Source organism: Melozone crissalis, unplaced genomic scaffold, assembly GCF_028551555.1.
Source record: "Melozone crissalis strain CALT ecotype California unplaced genomic scaffold, PUWL_Pcris_2 ptg000033l_1, whole genome shotgun sequence".
In the NCBI taxonomy this organism is placed as follows: Eukaryota; Metazoa; Chordata; class Aves; order Passeriformes; family Passerellidae; genus Melozone; species Melozone crissalis.
Window position 1 is genome coordinate 11,380,384 of NW_026535811.1, and position 19,985 is coordinate 11,400,368.

Consider the following 19,985-nt stretch of genomic DNA (forward strand, 5'->3'; position numbering starts at 1 on the left):
AGGAGTGTTGTAACTATTATAGCTTAATGATCACTATTTTATTCTCTAATTCACACTATTGTCTAAATGTTAATATGTATTCTGCTTTAAAGTTTGGAGGCACTTAATATATTTAGTTTCTGTCCCTCAGCATGATTAAATATCAAACTTCTCAAATATTGGAGGGTTTTGAGAGAAAATAGGGAAGTGATCAAACTGTCCATCACGTTAATCACACTGTTGTTTTTGTCTTTTCCTCCCCTTTTGTGCATACACACACTTTTATGTATCTCTGGCTTAAATGTGTTTCATTTCTAATGAATAATGAAGTATTAATAGTAATTTTAAGAATAAAAATGTAAATGACATTTCCCTGTGGGAGACGATTAATGAAGAAGGAAAGCTGGCATGTTGTTACATATCTCTTGCAATTAATGGTGGCAGCTATCCTTGCATATGTTTGAAAGCAGTGGGAAGGAGGGAAGGGAAGGAAGAGGAGAAAGGAGGAGGTTGGCTTTCAGGCTGGAAGGAGATGCAGTGTGTTGTGACCTTCTCTTAGTTAAGGACAGCATGGTTTAATATTTAACCACAGAGCAAAGCTGAGAGAAGCACACTCTTACTTAGTCGTGTGTTTTATTCTTCAGAGCCACACAATAGGAGGCAGTCTGCAGAGTTAGGGTCTTGCCAGTGTGATGCAAATAAGGTGTGCCACAGGAGCAAATGCCCTCTCTTTGCTGCTGAGTAATTGGCATGAAAGCATTGCCAGAGCTTTCAGTAAGCACTGTTGGGAAAGGGCTGGCATGTTTTTGGAATGAGGAGTAACCCATGTCAGAGATGTGTTTATCTCAACCTCTTCTTTCAGTGCAGTGCCATGAAATGCATCACATTCACATGAACTGCACAAAATGCACATAACTTTTCTGTCTTCATTCCACACTGACAGCCTTCTTTCTGCTGATTTTTATTGACTGCACAGAAACAGAGCTCCATTTTCTTCTCGTCTCCCGCTTCCAACAAAGTTTTGTGTTATCATATGTCTGCCCTGCAAACTTGACTGTGTATGAAGATGAAAAAAAAAACCAATATTTGCTTTTAAGGTTCTCAGATACAGCACCTCACTCAGGTGGGAATTGCTAGCAGGATCGGAGGTCAACCAGTGGAGCTCCCCTCAGGCAGAGCAGGGCATGGCCAGCCGGGGGGGCCAGGGTGGCCCCAGTATCGTGGAGAGGATGAATGTGCTAGGCGAGATGCAGTGAGTACTCTTACACATTTCCATAGTTTCCAAAGTAGTGATTTGTTTGGGTATTTTTTTCTTGCATTACTGTTTGGAACTTTTTTTCTCCTCCCCTGGAATACTTTTAGTTGCTTCTCTGACATCCTTTGCTTTGCTCTTCAGACCCTTGTCAGCTCTTCTGACTTCTGCTTGCTGTTCTTTCACCTTTGCTTCTCCAAATGCTTTCTGTCATTTTACCCTAACTTTTTTTTTTCCTCGCTTGAGGCCTTCACCCATTAATTGCAGTTCATCCAGTTCTGCTTCTGAGCTCCAGCAGAGGTGGATACTGCTTTCCATTCCTTCTTTGAAATATGCTTCTGTATTTTGAGTTCATTGTCATTAGAAAACATTGAATTAAATTGTCCCAGGCTGCCATCCTATTCTGTATGCATAAAGATCTTTTATCTTCTGTATCAGTGCTAACAGCAGGAGTCAGGGAAGCAGAAAAAGGTTCATACTTGCCCATAACACTGGAGGTGTTTTTAAACAAGTTTCTTTCCTAGCCTAAGTCAGCAGGAGGTGGTAAATGAACACAGGCTCCTTTACCTGTGCTGCCCAGGCAGCCACGGTGATTTCATGCTCTTGGCAGCTGTGCTTGCAGAAGTTGACATTTCTGATTCAGCCAGATGTGTGAGGTTGAAGATAATATATGGCCTTGCCAGGAGAGAGACACTTGGCTGCTACCAGTCCCTCTTTGGTGCATTTGCATCCTGGAGCAGACTGACCTGCGACAGGTTTATTGCAGTACTCTTGAGAGTGACAACTTTATGCTGCTTCTTTTGCTTCTTAGTTTAAACTTTATTTTTCTGGTTTCTTCCTTGAGGAAAAAAAGTGGGATCTCCTCCTTTTGCATATTTAGGGCAGTGTGTGTTCACACTACTTGATGTTGCTTTGCAGTATTGCATGATCATGACATAGCTTTGCATAAAGGAAATGCAACAGGATGGGCTTATCTCTAGATTTTGGTGAAATTGAGTTGCCTCTACTCCAAGTAAACTCAAGAGGAGCAGCATCAAGTTTTTGAGAACTGGGTATGCTGTTTAATACTATTCAAAAACTTCAGCTGTCAAAGCTGAAAGATCTGTTTCCCTAATTTAATGTGCATTCTGTGCTTGAAACTCTGGCATTTGAATGGAAGATCATAATTTCAGTTTACATCTAAAAGAGCACTTGCATGACAGATCTTAGTGTCTCAAGTTCTATTTTCAGAGACATCTCTGGGTTACCATTTATTGACCTTTCTTTACATTTGTCTCTCTTTTCTGAAAATGGCTTTTCTACATCTGTGTGCATGTTCCTGTTCAGGTCATTGAAATCCAGGCTGGTTTTCTTTTGGTTCGTCTCAGTTTAAAGATTTCCTCAGCTTTGACAGCATTTTTTGCTCACTGGTTACTGCAGTTCATATGTTACTGCAATGTGAGTTTTTTTCAGTTTGCTATTAATAAACCAGCAAAAGGAGGAGATAATGAACTAAAACTTATTTGAATTTGGTGTCATGCAGTTGTAGGAGAGCTCACGTATTGCCTGAACTTTCTTTTTCCTGTGAGCAATTTGCAATTTTATTTTTTAAAGGATTCTTCTCATTAAAAAATAAAAAGAAAAAAAAACCAAAAACACCCCACCAAACAAACAAAAAGTTGTCATCTTGTAGCTTTCTGTAGTTGAATAATTACCTTTGGAATTTGGATGTTTCAATCGGACAGAGCTCTAAATTTTTCTTTCCTCATTTTGGCAATGAGGCTTTACTTAATGATGGTCATGTTCCTTGTGGTGCATTATTCAACTGATCCTATGCAAACCTTGTCTTACTGTTCCCTCATTCTGAGCAAGTTTCTAAAATTAAACTCTGCATTCAGGATGATTGAAATCTGGAGCATTCTTCTTGCACACAAACTGGACAGGGATCTGCATTTGTCTTCCTGCAATAGTGCTTTTCCTCACAGCATCCTCACCCCTTTATTTTTCCTGAAGTCAATACCTGATTTTCTGCTAGAACATGACCTCTCACTTGTACCTCCCAGCCCAAAGCCAGTGTGCAGGGTGCCATCAATTCCCTTAATTCTCCATCCAGAAGGGCCAGGGCAGCCAGGAGAAGGACAGCATTTCCTTAGCTGACACAAAATACAATCCTGAGCAGAACAAATGAAACCTGGCTTCTTACAGATGGGCTCAGTGTCTTGCATATCTGCACTTCCCTCCACCACTAGCATCACCTCCTACCCATCCAGAATCCCCTGGAACTTTCCACTGTTCCCCTAAGCCTTCCTGCAGGTTTCCAGTGTTTCCCCAAAGATACTCCTATCCTTTCACTCTGTTTTTCTACTCAGCTGCCCACTCTAGTGTGTCTAAAAAATCTCATCAAACTTAGTTGTCCCTCAAGTCCCTGAGATAGGCCCGGTGAGATCCATGCTGGCTAAGAGATCCAGCTGAGCGCAGCCTAACTTGACTTTTCTGCCACTCAGATGCAGATTCAATGATAACAAATAAGCTTATAAAAAATTAGATGATGTCTAATTAGTTACCTGGTTTTGTGAACTTTATCTATATGTTCATACATTCATATATACACAGGTATGTCTGGGTATATATTTATACATTTAGTTCAGTTGAAATTGGCCAGAGTTCAACGGGTATTAAATGGAGATCAACAAATTTACACTTTCATCTCATAAATCTTCATTCCTCAAGAAGGAAGATTCAATAAAATATTTTTGTCAATTTTTTCATACTGCTGTTAATTATCTACAAGTTTTTAGGGAAAAATATAAAATGTATAGCTATTATATAGAACTATATATTTTTGCATATATAATGTCCTATAACATATCTTTGTGTGTTTCTGTTAGTAAAGAAATCTTTAAAAACCAGCAAAAATTATTTCAGATGTTTTGCTCCTATTATTTTGCTGTTGTAGGTTAGTACAGGTTAGGTTTCTAAACCAATGTGGTATTGAAGTTTTACAGGCCTGTTTAATCCTGATGCTATATGTGAAATCACAGAAACACACCCTTTTCTATTTCTGAGATATTTAAGAAAACCTTGAAAAACTTAGTGTTAAAAATAGCCACTGTGGTCATCAGATTCCCTAACTTCCCTTAAGAAACCATTCTTATGGTGGTAATTTAGTGCAGTGTGAGATTGCAGCTGAATCACACAGTGCATTTTAATGTGAAAGTAACCTGAACATAATTTAGGTTGCTGTTAAAACTCATGTGTCAAGGAGTGTTTCCTTTTAATATTTTTTTAATGTCATCTCTTCCCCATAAACCCACAGAGTACTTGTCAGGTTTGCCAACTCTAGACTGCATGTATGAATTAGTTTCAGGTTTCACTGCCAAATGAATAATTCTGAACAATCAGGAGACCCATTCACTCCTTTCTGATACTGAAATCACCTCTCTTTAATAAGAAATAAGGCAGGATGTTACTTGGAAAACCTTTACCTATCATTCTTCTATTAAAGCCTCTTTCCCCCTTAATCTGTCTCCCAGAATTAACAGTATAAAGGAGGAGTGCTGTATGTGAGCTGCACAAGAGACTCAGAATCTATTATTAATTCTTCTTTATACAAAATGGCTTAAATTTTATTTATTTGTATTATGAGAGATGTTAAGGAACTTGCTCCCATGCATTTTTTTGTGTTCCCTGCACACTGCTGCCACTGTCACTGCAGGTTCCCTGTATCCTTCCCAAGCTCTGTAATGTCTTCCTTCCCCTCCCCCTTGCTCCCAAATCCTCTTCTAGCTGACCTTGCTGTCCTTTCTTTCCCCATCAGGCTGCTCTCTCTGCTACTCCTTAAGGCTTGTTCCCAGACCAAGGTAGTGCTCACAGACTTGTGGTGGCTGTGCTCTGAGCCTGCTGCTCCCCCTGCAAGGGGATCACCTTGCTTTGCTCCCACCTGTGCCTTCCAGTCCTCTGCGTCCCCTGTTCGGTTCAGGCTGTCTCCCAGCCTTCAGCAGTTCGAGGCAAGAGGAAACACTTGCTTCAGGGTTGTCAGCTGGAGTCTGGATTTTCAAAATGTGCCTTGTTTGTGTCCGTACTGGGAGTTGCTGCAGTCGCCCTGTGTACTGTAAATCCATGCTTTGTTTTAGTGTAAGCAGATTGTCTTGCAGAAGGACAAGCCATAAACTCAGGCTTCTGTTCTCTGTCTCTCTTGTTTTGTTAGAAAATGCACATTACTGAACAAAGGCAGAATTAACCCCTCCCTGCCCTGAAACAATGATTGTCCCTAAGCTGGGATAGCCTTTCTCAGATACTGAGTATGGAAAAACCTAATCTTTCAAATCCTAGTAGTTTTCTTCTGCTGCTTCTTCTGTTGACAGTGTTTTCCTGGGCACTGGTCAGTCACAGGGTCCACAAAAGTGTACAGTCTGAACAGACAAAGCAGGCAGAAAAAGGGAAAGTGGAAATAGTAGTATCTTTGCTTATAAATAGTATGGAGAAATGACAGCCAGGGGAAAAAGTGATTTGCCTGCTGTCTTTTAGGAAGTTGATGGAAGTGGATGGTAAGAGAAGGCAATTCTGATTTACAGTCATGTGGGGTTTCTCCCCACCTCCTTCCATTTCAGTTCCTAAACATACTGTAGATTGGAAAGGGGGGGCTCTCTGAACTTGAGGCAGTCCAACAATTTTGTGTAAACTTGTTGTTTTGTGCTCCATAAGAGACATCACTCATTCATGTAACAGAAGAGCCATTGCAGCAGATATAAGCATCTCCATGTTGTTTTCCCCCTGTTCTTTGCCTTTTTGCTTTCTTGTCTTTTCTGGGATAATCACATTTATTCAAAAAATACAATAATGGTTTCTCCCTTTTTCCAGACGCATATGCATGGACACCAAGAATATTCCTCCTCACCAGTATTCCAGATGCAGAGGACTTCAGCCAGGCAGCCCTCAGCTCCTCCTGCTCAGCTTCCACACAACAGCCTTCAGGGCCAGGGCCTTTGCTACACCACCAGTTCCACTGAGGACCTCCAGCCAGGTCACTCGTCAGCCTCTCTTATCAAAGCAATTCGAGAAGAACTTCTGCGGCTCTCTCAGAAACAGACAACAGTGCAGAACTTCCACAGTTGATTTAGCATTCCCTTGCAAATCTGCCAGGTATCTGCTTCCTATGGAAGCAAAGACTCAGAGGAAATCAGCAATGTTGTTCTCACAAAGGAAGGAACTTCCACAGCTCTGTTGACAGCACTCTGGAAAAAATCAAAAAAGGCAACAGAATGAGACTCGTAAGGAGAGATGGGGACAAACAGGGTAAATCATCAGTATCATCACAAGTAATGTTAATTAATCTGCTCATATTACGGTGCTCCTCTTCTCTCTTTACCCTCATTCAGGCTAACACATAAATAAAACCATAGGTCAAGAACTCAGTACTCCAGCAACAACAACAAAAAAAATGACAACTACGTCCAAGAATGATGGACTCCTTTTTTTAAGGAAGTAGGTGAAGTTTTTAATGAACTGAGATGACATTTTGCAAGAGATTACAAGTATTCTTATCTCTCCAGTGCGTATGGGGAACTGGTTTGTGTTGCTGTTCTGCAGGATTGCAAACTGTATCAACTTAAGGGTCTTGAAGGTCCAATCTCACATAGGAATCACTTTGGTTGTCAGGAACAATGGGACTGCTTAGAAAAAAAGTCTGTATGAGTTACTTGTATTAAACTGGAACAATAATTGTTACAGCTCTGTGATTCTGAATGGAGCTACCCTCTGCACTCTTCCTTGTTTTCCTTCTGGTGCTGAAGCTTCAAGTGTTCCTTCATCCTCAATGTTTGCAAAGTGAAACATTGGCCTTGTATAATTAAGAAAATATTTGTAGACTCATTCAGGCTGGAAAAAGAAAGCAAAGCATCCAAACAGAAAGGGCTTGGTATCTAATTTGTTTAAAAATTACTGAAAACTGGAAGGGGAATATTCAGCCACAGATGAATTTGGGGAAATGTGTGTGTGTATATCTTTAAAAAAACATATTTGCATACTAAATGCTCTTGCAAGACCAGCGATAAACTATTGCCACTCTGTAGTTTGCTTTGTGGACTGAAACCAATCCAGCCTGACTGGTACGGGGTCACCAGCATTATGTTAGAAATTGATGTCCTAAATCATTGCTTATGTTTGGATCTGAATAATTTTAGTGGAAGTCAGTGACAGTTTAGAGCATTAACATAGGCTTAGATTTGCAGTTTTGAGACAGTTTATATATTTATACTTGTTTCCACTGTCCCTTTGGACAAAGGGTAAGCATTATCCCCATGGTAAGGATGGTACGTGCCATGGAACTGTTTTGTCGCTGTTTTTTTCAGAGTTTTTATTTAAAATTAGCTACGAATTTACTAATATTGGCCATTGCATAACTGTACCTGACATAATACACACGGACATTTTGCTTAAGTCACGATTGGTCAAAGTGTTTTCATTTTCAGGTCAGAGTGAGCTAAAACTGCTAAACTGGCACAGGGATGGAGGGCAGGCTCAGTGTTGGTGAGGAGGCTTGGGAGCCCTGCCCTAGGGCAATGGACAGCAGGAGGATTAGGTGCTGCAGTGTTTCAAACACGAGCAGATGGCAATGCTCAGGGTTCTGAGGAGCAGAGATCTGCCAGACAGAGCACTGGGCAGCCAGGCAGGGGCTGCATTTGCCTCATTTACTGGGGTAGAAATGGCAGTGGGGAAGTACAGGTGCCATAACACCGGTGTGGTGTGGTGGTCCTTGGCTGCCACGTCTGCTCCTGGCTCCAGTGCACGGTTCAGAAAGGGCAGCAGGACTAAGTCTGAAATGAAAACAGCTGGAGGGATGTGGTGGAAGACGTCCATCCCTTATGCATGTCCTCCACACCTTATTCCTGAAGTGTGTGCATCATACTCGCGGCTGAAACCAAAACCTCCGTTGCTCGCTGCTGTGGAAAAAAAGATGGTATGTTTCCCTCTTTTCTAGAAAGTTCTGATATTTTTCTGTTTACCTGTGATCATCAAAATGCTGTATGAAACTGTTTTGAGGGACTTAGAGTAATGAAGCAGTGTAAATTAATTTCCAGTTCCCTGGCCTATGTGTGAAGCCCTCCTGGGCACCGGTTGAGGTTTGAAAGGAATCAGAACACCAGCACAGTTGTAACAGCAGTACCAACAGGTCACTATGATTTGAGTTTTTTAAGTTTTTTTGTGTGATAACTCAAGGATAAAAATAAACATTTGTTTTCTGCCAACTTTGTAAACATGAATGTTGCCAATACTTCTGCAAAATGCCAGGTTTTGAAGAATGAAGAGTGTATCAGGCAGTGTTCATTTGGTCGTTTTGACAGCACTGAAGACTGACTGTTGCTAAGTGTTCCCATTAAAACCATCTCTTTCAGACGCCACATCCTTCTCCAGTTTAATTCTGTAGTGAGTTCAGACCGATGCTTATAAAAATATTAGCACATTACTGTAACTTCACTTCAAGAAAATGTGGTCTTCTAGGAGGTAAATTAATTTTGTCTGGTTCCAGCTATTCAAGAGCAATATGTTCTCTGTGAAATGAGAGCTTTGAAATTTAGAGATACTTAAGCCACTTCTCATTCTTTTTTTTTGCTAGTGATGGTGATGATGCTATTGTGAAATTCCATCTTTTTATATTTGGATGTGTATCATTTCTCTTTTCAGTCCATAATCTTATGAAGAACACAGGACAAATATGTATTTGTAAATAAAAGAGGCTTTCTGATGAAGAAAACTCTCTTAAGAACTTTAAACAGGATAGTAAAATATAAGAAAACTGTGTTTGGAAGTTATGTCCTGATCCAGTGGAGACCTGATCCAGTGTCCAAAAAATTGGTATGGCCCTGTCTGTATCTTCATATAGGAAGAAAAGTAACATCAGTTAGCAGCCACCAGTTCCAAGAACAGCCTTAACAAGGGAGACCCACTTTTTTTGCAACTACAGGAAAAGCTGTTTTTTTCATGTGCTACAAAAGGATTCTATGGTATGCATGTGCCAGGATGTGTGTTTCCACTTGGAAATTCTGGGGGGAAAAAATCTGCAAGTTTCTGCATCCCTGTGTGCTTGAGTTCTTTTGCCAGATTTTTTTTAAATTGCCCTATTAAAAGGCAAGAGGGTGAAACCAAAGAAACCTTTTTCCCCTGAAACTTAAAGCATCCTATATTTAAGTATCTGCTAATGAATCTCCTGGTTTCTGTAAACATCAATCAGATGAAAAGTTGGTACAGGCACAGAAAGCTGTTACCAACTGTTGCATCCATTTCTATGACTAAACCATCTGGTTCTTGGAATCCTCGGGCTCTTCCCTTTCTTCACAATTTTCCTTGACATTTGTGTTTAGTCTCTGTTTAGTTTGGCACATAGAAGAACTTGGCGAGATGAGAGCTACATAATTTAGCATGCTTGGTTTCCTTTTCGTGGCCAGAGAGTTGACCTCCAGCCTCCTTCTTAGCTCCAAAATTGTTGGAGCTAAATGAAATGTTACAGAGATTTTTCATACACTCAGTGTGGAAGGTGGGGCATGCTTCAGTACTATAAAATGCTCTCCACCAGGATGGGACACGTGGTCCTGCTTGTGGCTGTGGGCTTTTGATTCAGGGAAGAAAACCTTGCTTTTAGGAGGAGCAAAATGGGCTGGAAATGTTAAAAATGGCCACTCTGGAGCAGGAAGTGGAATTTTAGTGACCCTTGGCAATGTGCTGTACTTGCAGTGGTTTGGATCAGGCTCCTTTCAGTGGCTGGGGAGCAGCAGTAAGTGTCAGCCAAGGTCTGTGTGTGTCACCCTGCACCAGGAGGCTGCTGTGGTGCTGGCTACCTCAGTGTGGTGCACATTTATGGACACAGGTGAATAACAGAATGATTCACCTAAAGTGCAAGCTCCTACCCAGCCAGTGCCTCTGAACTGCACCATGAACAGCAGGGCTATGGCATTATCCTAGAAAGAGGCTGTGTACAGCAATCTTAACTCCCCAAGAACCATAACAGCTTATGCTGTTGTTAGCTCATGGCTTGAAAACACATTTGGTGGATTACATGAGGAAGCTGGGTGTATGTTCGAGCCCAAGGGAAGTCACCAGTTGTGTGATGTGGATGATGGTAGGCAGCTGAACTCACTTTTTTATCTTTTGCCCTCACTACGTTCCTCACTTCTCCAGCTATCATAGTTTTTATCTCAAGGAAGGAATATGCATTTTCTGTTGTGTGCCTTAACTAGCAGTTTGTTATAAAACAGGTTTCCGGTCCCTGAAAATTCTCTATTTTGGCCAAGAGCTTTGAAGTGGCAGGATGAAGAACATGTGTGCCTTTGAGGTGGGGACATGTTGTGGGCCATATTTTTGGGCATTATATATCTTGTCAAGGAGGAGCTGACCTCTCTTAGCTAATGCTGTCGTGTCTGTATAGGATGTTAGTATTGCCCAGCCAAAGCATGGAGCTTCCTTCATGTATTTTAGCCCAGAGGGTTGCTACATTAGAACTTGAATATTTTTGAACTGATCTGACTTATATACACAATATGTTGAAATGCCATGAAGGGGCAACAGTCTAGTAGAGGTGGAGCTTTGCAGGTGTCTCCCTTCTCCCATTTAGATAAAGCTGTGGAAAATCTCAAGTACTTTAATCTTTGCTCCAGAAGTTACACTCTCAAGGTCATATTGTCAAATCGGACAGGAAAAGTCACAAGTCTCTCACAGCTGTTTTGTTTTTCAAGCAGTTTTCAGACTTGTAATACTGCATTGTTTATGTTGTGGTTTATTTCTGGATGGTTGTTGCAAACTAGGAGTTGGAAATTAGCTCATTGAACATGTTTGATTCTGGGATAGAAACCCGCAGTGAGCTTTGAATTCCACAACAGATACTGGTGCCACAGATGACACAAAATAGGCAGAATCTGGAGTGTAAGGATAAGAGGGGTTGGTTGCTTCCCAAGAATGCCTATATTCCATTCCTTGGCAATAACTAATGACAATAAGTTTTTGAAATCCTAGATTTTGTAATGACTTTATCAAAATTGCTACAGAGTCCCAGCACAAAGCCCCTTTCTTATGAATTTAACCTCTGTCTTGTCTGTGTGTTTCATGTGGGTAGGGAGCCCAGATGCTTGCCAGTTTTCATTCCTCTAGTGATTTGGCAAAGTGTAATCATTGTAAAGTGCAATTGCTTAATATGTAGCTCATTCTGTAAAACCCCAAGGATCAAGGCAGTGAGTAATGTGAGTCATTACCAAAGCAGTGGTATTTGAAAGGATGAAGAGTTGTGCATCAAGTACCAATCTTTTAGGCTCAAATTCAGAATTGTTTAAAAATCACTAGTTGGATGTGATTGATATTATCTCCAGGCAAATTAAAGCAGTTACCTGTAATGCTGTGCTGCTGCTTTTCTCCTTTGTTATTGAAAGTGCTGCTCAGTTACATGTCCCCAGTGCTCTGTTTGTCTGTCTGAAACACTTGCAGACCAGCAGCTTTCCCAGGTGCCATCTGCATCTCTCTTCCCTTTCCAGGCACTACTTAATCATCATGACTGAGATTCAGAAACTTGGTGCAGAAAATAGGAAGAACTCTGCTGATGTGGTCAGCAGTGCTGCTATGGTTCAAATTTGTGAATTCTAGTCACAGGGTTTTTTTTCCCCAGCCATTCAGGTTTCAACAATTTTCTTGGTTTTCTTTATACTAAATCATAAGAGCTGGAATAGTTTTTTTTTTTTCATCTCATTCCAGTGAGGAACTTTTTGGTCCTGGACAGACAATAACTATGAATGACTGGAGCATTAACATTTCCATCATCATCTGGAGCTATAACCTTACTTTGTACATGTTTGGAGATGTGTAATTGCCTCTACCAGCCTAGTGCCATGAGGTTGTGTGTAGCAGTTTGATGGGGCACCCAGGTTTAACACAAAAATGATTTATGCATGCTGATAAATCAGTGGTTACACTTTGCCTCCAGGGTTTCCTGTGGGAATAAAAATGACAGTGAATTCCTGAATTACAGTGAAAAAACCCCAAAGAACAAAACAAGGCATGTGCTGGGTGTTTGTGTAGCTCCCTTGAAGTCAGCAGGGGTTGGACAGCATTCCACTGGTTGGGATCCACAATTAGAGGTAATAAATTATGAGTGATATTAAGAGCACGAAACAATTCACAATAGATGTGAACACCAGCCTTCAGCTCTGCTCATGGACTACTTTATAAGGCATTGTACTGTATGGTCATATATATTTAATTTGTGCTTTTGTATGTTTAATTTGTACATCAAAACCAGACTACAGCCTTCAACTGTGACTCAGTTGCTCTTAAATGAGGGTTATAACCCACAACCAGTGCTCCTGTATGTTCCCTGGATAAAATTATTCCAGGAAATGTAACAGCAGACTACAGATCATCTTTACATTTTAGAAATCAGGTATGTATAATCCATTTCTGCCTACTAATTTCTGTCTTTATATCAATGTCTCAATTTAATGCTGCAAATTTTTAATTCAGTGCTTTCTGTAACTGGAGAAGCACTGACAACACCATTAGGGTTTTTCTCCTTCTTTTGCAAAGTTTTGCATTGTATTTGTGATTGCCCTTAGGATCAGTACAGCACATGGTGTGTACCTCAGAGAGTCCCTTTAAAATAACACTTTGAGGGTTTGCCTTGTAATATGTAGAAACAGATAACATGTTTCCATTGATAGCCTTGGAGCCTGTGGAACACTGCCACCTTGTTCAGGGATCCCAGACACACCTGGGAACAGCAGTGCCTCCATGAGATTCATTACAGCACTGAGTCTTTGTAAGTGTCTCCATCAAGTGACTGGAAGGGGAGCAGCTGTAGATCAAACCTGACAATGTCAGATGTCAGAGTAGGTGATGCAGGCAGAAACAACCCTGTCACATCAGATCAGAGGTTTACAGGTCACTGATCTGGAAAAAGTACACATTTCACAGCAGGAATTATCTGTGAGATGTACTCCATTTTTATACTTGATTTTGTGGAGACTTGGGTATCACCTCTGAACACAGGCACACAAAATCCTTGAGGGCTCTGCATTATGACAAAATATGGATTTTTTTCCTTTTCCCCCCCCATTGGTTGAGCTGGGAATCCTCAAAGGAGATTGCAAGAAGCAAAACCTGAGGTTTAAGTCTACTACAACCCTTGAAGGTGTCTGCACTATTTTGGAGAGTGTGGAGAATGAACAAGCTGTACTTCTAGAGGCGGACAGCAGGAAGCCCCACAGTTGCCCAGCTGTTGTGTAGCTCTTTGTGGCTGTTGCTCTCATAGGACATCTAGAGCTTGCATCACATGCTGAAAACCCAAAGACATGCAAAACATGTCTTTGAAACACGTTTCTATGAAACATGTGTGTTATGAAATATATCCCCTCAAATATGAAGGGCAGTGCCATATCCAGCAGGCACTTCTGTGTTCCCAACCCAGAGAAAAATGTAAGAAGAGATCTGCAGAAGGTAGACATGAAGGCAGTAAGTGGAGATTTTTTTCATAATATCTTTCACATTGCTTTCACATTTTTTTCTGTTATTAAAACTAATATAACAGGAAAAAAATTATGTGTGTAGGTAGAAGACTTGTAGTACATGAGTGCAATGGTTTAACTGTCAAATCACTCTTTATATTTTGGTGTTGACTGAGAGCCATTTGTTTCTCTAAGTTTGTACATAAATGAGAGGGTTTTGTTGTTTTGCTTGGTTGATTGGGGTTTTGTGGCAAGAAGTTGAGTGTCTCCAACACTGAGATTAGTTGTGTGAAAATTACTTTTAATTGCTGTATATTGAAATGTTGAGAATTGAGCCCTTCCCTTTCAAACTTCCTTTCCTGACGTGAGCATCTCTTCAGCATTTCACCCTGAAAGAATTTTTGTCTGAAGTGATCATAGTGGTAGGGAAGGATGTCTTTTCTTTTCCTCAGTGTCTGATTTGTCCCTGTTCCTCTTGATGGAGGCTAGTTGATAAGGGACAGCTGCCCATCACTTTAAAGTGACCAAATTGTCCTGATTTGAAGTGTTACTTGTGCCAGAATCAGTAGGAAGAGTCTTAAACTGATTTCTGTAATTTCTCACTCATGAAGTTACTAACATACTGATGAGCTGATGGGAGAGAATAATTATTTCTAGCAGATAAAGATCTCCAATAGTGCTTTTTAAATTTAAAAGTAACTTTTTATGTTTAATTTCAGTTGATTTCTAGCAGGTTTGCTAACCTTGTGTAGGTATAGGTAGGTTTAATGCTGATTTATTGAGATAGAAATAAAAGTGGTGCAACTGCACCAAATCAGAGTTTGACTGCAGTGAGGCAAACCCTCCTGCATGAATACATCTTCTGAGAATCCTGTTTCTAACAATTTTTAAGCGTTACCCATATAAACCATTCAGTAAGAGTCTTTCAATCAATAAAAGTGTTTATTATCTTGGATAATAGGGACAGTTTTGTGCATGAATTGGATATGCTGCTTTAAACCTGCTTGCCACAGTTCAGCTTGGCTTAGTTTCTCAGGCAGGTGAAAGCTGAAAAAATACAACCAACATTCAATTCCTGCAACACATTTCACATCTAAATGGCTCTGGAAAAATTAGTTTTATTTTCAAACCAGCCCAAACAATCCCTAAGTTTCCATAATTCTTCCCATTATCAGTGAATAGACTTTTAAATATCGCAGGTTAGTGAGTGAAAAGGCCTCGGTAAAGTCAATTATTACTTCCATTTACTGATGTGACCTGGCTATAGCTTAGTAATGGCTGTGGTAATGTTGGTGCTCCAGAAAGTAGCTTTATTTGCCCACTTTCTGTGTCAAACTCATAGATGAGGCAATGTGCTATGGGCTGGTCACCGGTCCCTCAGCCTCTCCTCTTGTTGCTGTGCTCACAGCAAGCACGAGAGGGCTCAGAGACAAGTGGGGGTCTTGTACTGTGGCGGGGATCTGGTGGATTACAGGGACTTGCCTGCTCCACACCTTGGCTGGCAGCTCCAGGGTGAAGCCTCGGCAGCTGCCCTGCCTGGATCTGGCCTTTTTGGGCTGGAGGTGTTTTCCCTTTCCCTTTTGTTTCTTAGCAAATGTTTGAAATGTTCTGTCAGTCTGCCCAGTGCTGCTGCTCGCTGGCTCTCTCTGCTTCAGGCCACCAAGTATTTGGGTTCATCAGGCCTGAGCTTCATGATCTTGTCCATGCAGAGCAGGATGAGGGTGAGGAACCAGAGGCTCCAGCCGACGGCCGCTGCGATCCACCCATAGTCGTCCATGCCCGAGGGGCAGCACGTGGCTGCCTGCCTGCAGAAGGTCACATCTGGGGGAGCAGAAGTGAAGTGAGCCCATGGGAGGCCATGTACATGGCAGGTTTCCTTCACCAGAGAGGGCAGATGGCTTCTGCCCCATCACTCTGCCTTGGCATCTTTCCTCTAGGCCTGGCTCTTAAGCTGGTGGATGACTCTGGAGTAGTGGTGGGACCTCGGGGTGTTTGGGGCTGGGTCCCCCTGACATGGGTGTAACTAGCACTGACCCCATGATGCAGAAGGCTGAACCATTGCTTTATTCCTCTATACTCTATTAATACTATATTCTCAAGAAACCCATAACCCCTTCTAGCCTGTCTGATACAGCTTTGACCTCATTGGTCCAACAACTAAACCACCACCACCCTTTGGTAAACAAATCTCCATAACACATTCCACATTTGCCTGGCAACAGGTGCCAGCAAGTGGAGATAAGATTTGTTCTAATTCTTTCTCTGAGCTTTCTCACAGCCTTCCCCAGGGGAAATGCCTGGGGAGGCCTGTCCCTGCTGTGTGTGGCCAGGTAGGGCAAGGGAAAGGGGCCTTCTTGGGAACCCCTATAATGCCTGCAGGAAGCTTTAGGACACAATTTGGCTATCAATTAGTCTGTTCAAAGTTATGAGTCTGTCTCAATGTACCCAAGATATCACACCATGACAATGGAGGTGTCTTAGAAATGCATCCTAGAGGCTGACCCACAATGGAAGACTTGAGAAGGGATAAATCCCTTTCCAGAACAGCCTCTCAGTCACTGTGCAAACTCATCACCCAGCTTTAACAGGTAGGAATTATTTATGAAGACTTACTAAGACACAATGGTTCGTATTCAGTTGTTGAAACATTGGAGATGTCTTCAGCTGCTGCCAGAAGGAAAGCACAGGACAAAAGCTAAGTTGGATTAGAAAAGTGATGTTGGGCATCAAGCAGGAAAATCTGAAAGCCATTGGCCTTGTAGAGGTCTGTAGGGTGAAAACAACTTGAAGAAAGTAAACATTGCTGCATTAGGATGTGCTTCCTCATCCCACCACTTTTAAGCCCAGCTCCAGAGACTTGCTGTAGCAGCATCCCTCAGGAGCAGGTGAATCTCTGCACCTCTGCCTTGGTGGGACCCTGGCTGAGCCATTCTCTGGGAGCTCACATAAACCACTGTCCTTGCCCAGGCTGCAGGGGCAGAATGAGCAAGCACGGAAAGGGGAGACACCACTCAGTGGCATGGAGAGATCCATGCCCAGCAGCCTCAACCTCTGCCTCCTTTTACCCTTGGAAATATCCCAGGGTGCACAGGAGTGTGGCAGAGCCACCTTTGGGGAGCTCAGCAGGTCCATCAAGGCCTCAGTGGGGACCTTTGGCTTTGCTGCAGGTCAGAGCATCTGAAACTGCTCTGGCTGGACTCTGGTTCCTACCATCATGGTAACCAGCTCAGGGTGGAAAATACAACATCCAGAAATAAGTCAGGAGGGAGAGGCCTGGAGCTTTGATGAGGGTTCTGCCTCTTTATCCTGCTTCCTACCCAGAATCAGCACACACACACACACACACACACTCTGACACAACTCTGTAGCTGGTGTCCAGCTCTCCAAATCTGCTCATGGTGTCACAGGCCAAAACCTCCTTAGTCCTCCCAATGCTGCCTTGCCCCTCAGCATGCTCCTAGGATCAAACCAGGACAGCTGCAGGATGTCTGCAGGGGTGACAACACAAGCTGCACTGGTCCCTGTGCATCTGCCCTGCTACAGAAGGAAGGGGATCAGAGAAACAGCTCTTCCTGTGCTGCCATGAGCAGCACAGTTCAATTTCAGCCAGGTAGAGTATCTTCTGCACAGACATGAAAATGGCCTAGGGAGGCTCCAGTAGTGAGAATTCCTGCTGCATGGAGAAGCCCCAGTGTGCTGCTGGCCCACAGACCAGGCAGAAGCCATGAGAGAACTGTTTCCAGTCAAGGCATCACTGAGCTGGTAATTTGGAATGTAATAGAGAAAATCAGCACCAGCTTGATTTCACCAAAGAGTGCAAAAAGTAGCTCAAGTTTAGTGTCAGCTGAGGAAAACAAAACAGAATGAGACACATTTGACCAAAGATTTGCTTTGAGTTTGGTGTTTTCCAAGGAACAGCAAGTAAACTGAGGTTGTCCTGTAGGACATGTTCCCCTTGGGGTCACCTGCTCTTGCCCAGCTCTGTGTTTTGAGCTGACCCACCATCAGCAATACCAGAGCTTTCCCTGTGGCCTCTGCCATGCTCAGAGGAAGCCCCTGGGCAGCCTGCTCCAGGGAAGGGTCTGAGTATTCCCCATTCTTCTGTCTGACTCTGTAGGATTTGCAGAATGACCTTGGCCAAGCCCATGGTTTGTTTCCTCAGTTAATAAGTACCTCACAGAAGAAGCATTAAAACCTGTGTATGACCTGTGGAAGGAAGTACTGCAGAATGCCAAGTGCTGTTTTGTGTTTTTAGATCTTGCAGCCCAAAGAACAGGCTGGCAAAGCCAGCCCACCTTTAAACAGCTGGCAGCTCTCATCTGGTATACAAATGCTGATATACAAATGCAGGCAGTAGCGGAGCAGCTCGCAGGTCTCACTTACATTTTGGGTTTAGGCAACTCCTACAATTAAGGTGGCACCAAAGCCACATTTTCTGCACAAAGCTTGTAATGGAAGTTAAATCAGACTTACATGATCCTAATGGATGGTATTGCAGGTGGTTCTTTGCCTCAGCAAGCAGGAGAGGGCCAAGAAACTGTGGCCTCTGTCTCCTTGCCATTCAGAGGAGCCACCTGCAACTCAGTCACAGTTACAGTGGCTCTGTAAATAACTGGCAAAAGAACATCCCTTTACAGTGTGATCAGTCATTCTCATCAGCATTAATTAATTCCAGCTCTTTATACTTTTTAGGTGAAGTGAGGGAGTGCCCCCTTATTTTTTAAAGAAAAAATTACTGCCAGTACATGAAGGCATTGAGAGTGGCAGGGGAAAAGGGCACAGAGGGAAGGGAAGGGAAGGGAAGGGAAGGGAAGGGAAGGGAAGGGAAGGGAAGGGAAATACCTGCATAGCAGGAATCCCAGAGGGCAGCGGTGAGGCAGAGCACAGCGAGGGCTGCCCGGGGCTCACAGGACAAGGGCTTCATGCCGAGGGTGCCACTCCAGTGTCCCCACAGATCAGGTGGCTGTCACTGTCAGATCTGCTGCAGCAATCCCTCGGTGAGCTCCGGGAGCCGCTGAGCTGGGCAGAGGGTGGAGCAAGGGAGCTTCCTGCTGCCAGGACACCTTGAACTTTCCTGCCACAGCCAGGTGAGCAAAGAGAAGGGCTCTGACCAAAACAGCTTCAGAGGGAGGTGGATACCAGGAGGTGGCCCCTGGAGGTTAAATCTGAAGGTTTCTCCCCAGGATACGATGCAGCTGGAAGGAGGAGAGGCCTCCAGAGCCAGCCCTTCCCAACAGGGTCCCAGGCAGTTTCTGTCTTTTGAATCCTGTGAAGATGGTTTAATAGAGAAATGAGCAGAGGACTGGAGCAGAGGTTTTGTCTCCCAGTCTGGCTATTTTTTTTTTTTTTTTTTTTTTGCATGTTCACTGGCTTGACTTCCACAGTGATGCTTTTTTGGAATAGCTGTGTGGAATCCCAAAAACCAGCAGCATTAGGTCTGCTTTTTTTCTTTCCTTTTATCCACCACCCTCTGTAAAGTGATTTTGGAAAAGCTCTTCTTTCTTCTCTGGTGGCTATTTCACCTTCTCGTTGGGATGTGCCAAGCAGGAGCTGAGCCTTCCTGCAAGCACAGCTCTGTCTGCACACCAGGAGAGATGACAGAAAAATGAGGCTGGAGAGCAGGAATTTTTCTGCAATCCTGGCTGGAAAACCTGCCCTGAAAAATGCATGTCTTGTTGTCCTGCTCTGATGAGCAGCACACTTTGCACACTTCCCCAGGGTGTCGGCTGTGCTTGCTCCTATCTTTGACGTGATGATATCCTTGTTAGAGCAAACACCAGGCATGAAATCAGGCAGGAAGGCACTGGGAGAGGTGAGCTCTGCAGGGAGCAGGCTGCTGGTGCTCTTCTGCAGTGCTCACTCATGGCTTTGGGTGCTCCTGTTGGAAGGGACCTGTCTGGGGCCTGCTGGGGATTTGCAGATATTTTAGGGCAAGGCATGTTGAGCAGCAGTCCTTGTAGAATGGAGAGGATTTAACAAATTTCGCTTTTCCCTTCCATATGGCTGAAACCCACAGGAAAGGACACAACAGGCTTCCTACATGAATGGCACACACCAGGGTACAGCTCTGCAAAGCTGTGAGGTTGATCTGGTCTCCCTTCATTTAAGGAAAACCCTGCCCAGTGTTTCTGTGGGGTGAACCCGCTTGTCCTCACCACCAAAAATGCTCTGCTCCCATTTGGCTGTGAATATTTCCAGGATGCATCAGGACAAGGCAGGCAGATGTTCCCCAGGCAGAGGGCACAGGGAGCTGCAGGTGAAGGCAGGTCAGCTGGGACGGGCGTGTGTGCCCAGCC

At 43.1% G+C, this 19,985-nt stretch overlaps 2 protein-coding genes across 4 annotated transcripts in view; one reads left to right on the forward strand and one right to left on the reverse strand.

The window, feature by feature from the left end:
- Positions 1–7,648, forward strand: part of KIAA1549 (KIAA1549 ortholog) — a 148,303-nt gene extending 140,655 nt beyond the window's left edge. Inside the window, exons 19-21 of one of the 3 annotated variants that reach the window (XM_054281815.1) lie at positions 1,077–1,231; positions 5,028–5,070; positions 6,071–6,150. In XM_054281815.1, coding sequence (XP_054137790.1) covers positions 1,077–1,231; positions 5,028–5,051 — 179 coding nt within the window. In that variant the 3' untranslated portion in view covers positions 5,052–5,070; positions 6,071–6,150. Of the gene's footprint in view, positions 1–1,076; positions 1,232–5,027; positions 5,071–6,070 lie in introns of all 3 variants that reach the window. The other 2 variants (XM_054281814.1, XM_054281816.1) reach the window with 2 other exon arrangements.
- Positions 7,649–15,340: 7,692 nt separating this feature from the next.
- TMEM213 (transmembrane protein 213) lies at positions 15,341–18,613 on the reverse strand. The gene is made up of 3 exons (XM_054282235.1): positions 18,532–18,613; positions 16,303–16,356; positions 15,341–15,510 (listed from the first exon to the last, which is right to left on the reverse strand). The coding sequence occupies exons 1-3, from the start codon at positions 18,611–18,613 to the stop codon at positions 15,341–15,343; spliced, it is 306 nt and encodes a 101-aa protein (XP_054138210.1).
- Positions 18,614–19,985: the final 1,372 nt, after the last annotated feature.

Coding starts and splice junctions, on each gene's coding strand:
- TMEM213 (XM_054282235.1), bottom strand. CDS start 18,613: ATGAAGCCCTTGTCCTGTGAGCCCCGGGCAGCCCTCGCTGTGCTCTGC. Junction 16,357..18,531: donor CTGGGATTCCTGCTATGCAG/GTATTTCCCTTC, acceptor TCCTTCTGGCAG/CAGCTGAAGACATCTCCAAT. Junction 15,511..16,302: donor ATACGAACCATTGTGTCTTA/GTAAGTCTTCAT, acceptor CTGCTCCCCCAG/ATGTGACCTTCTGCAGGCAG.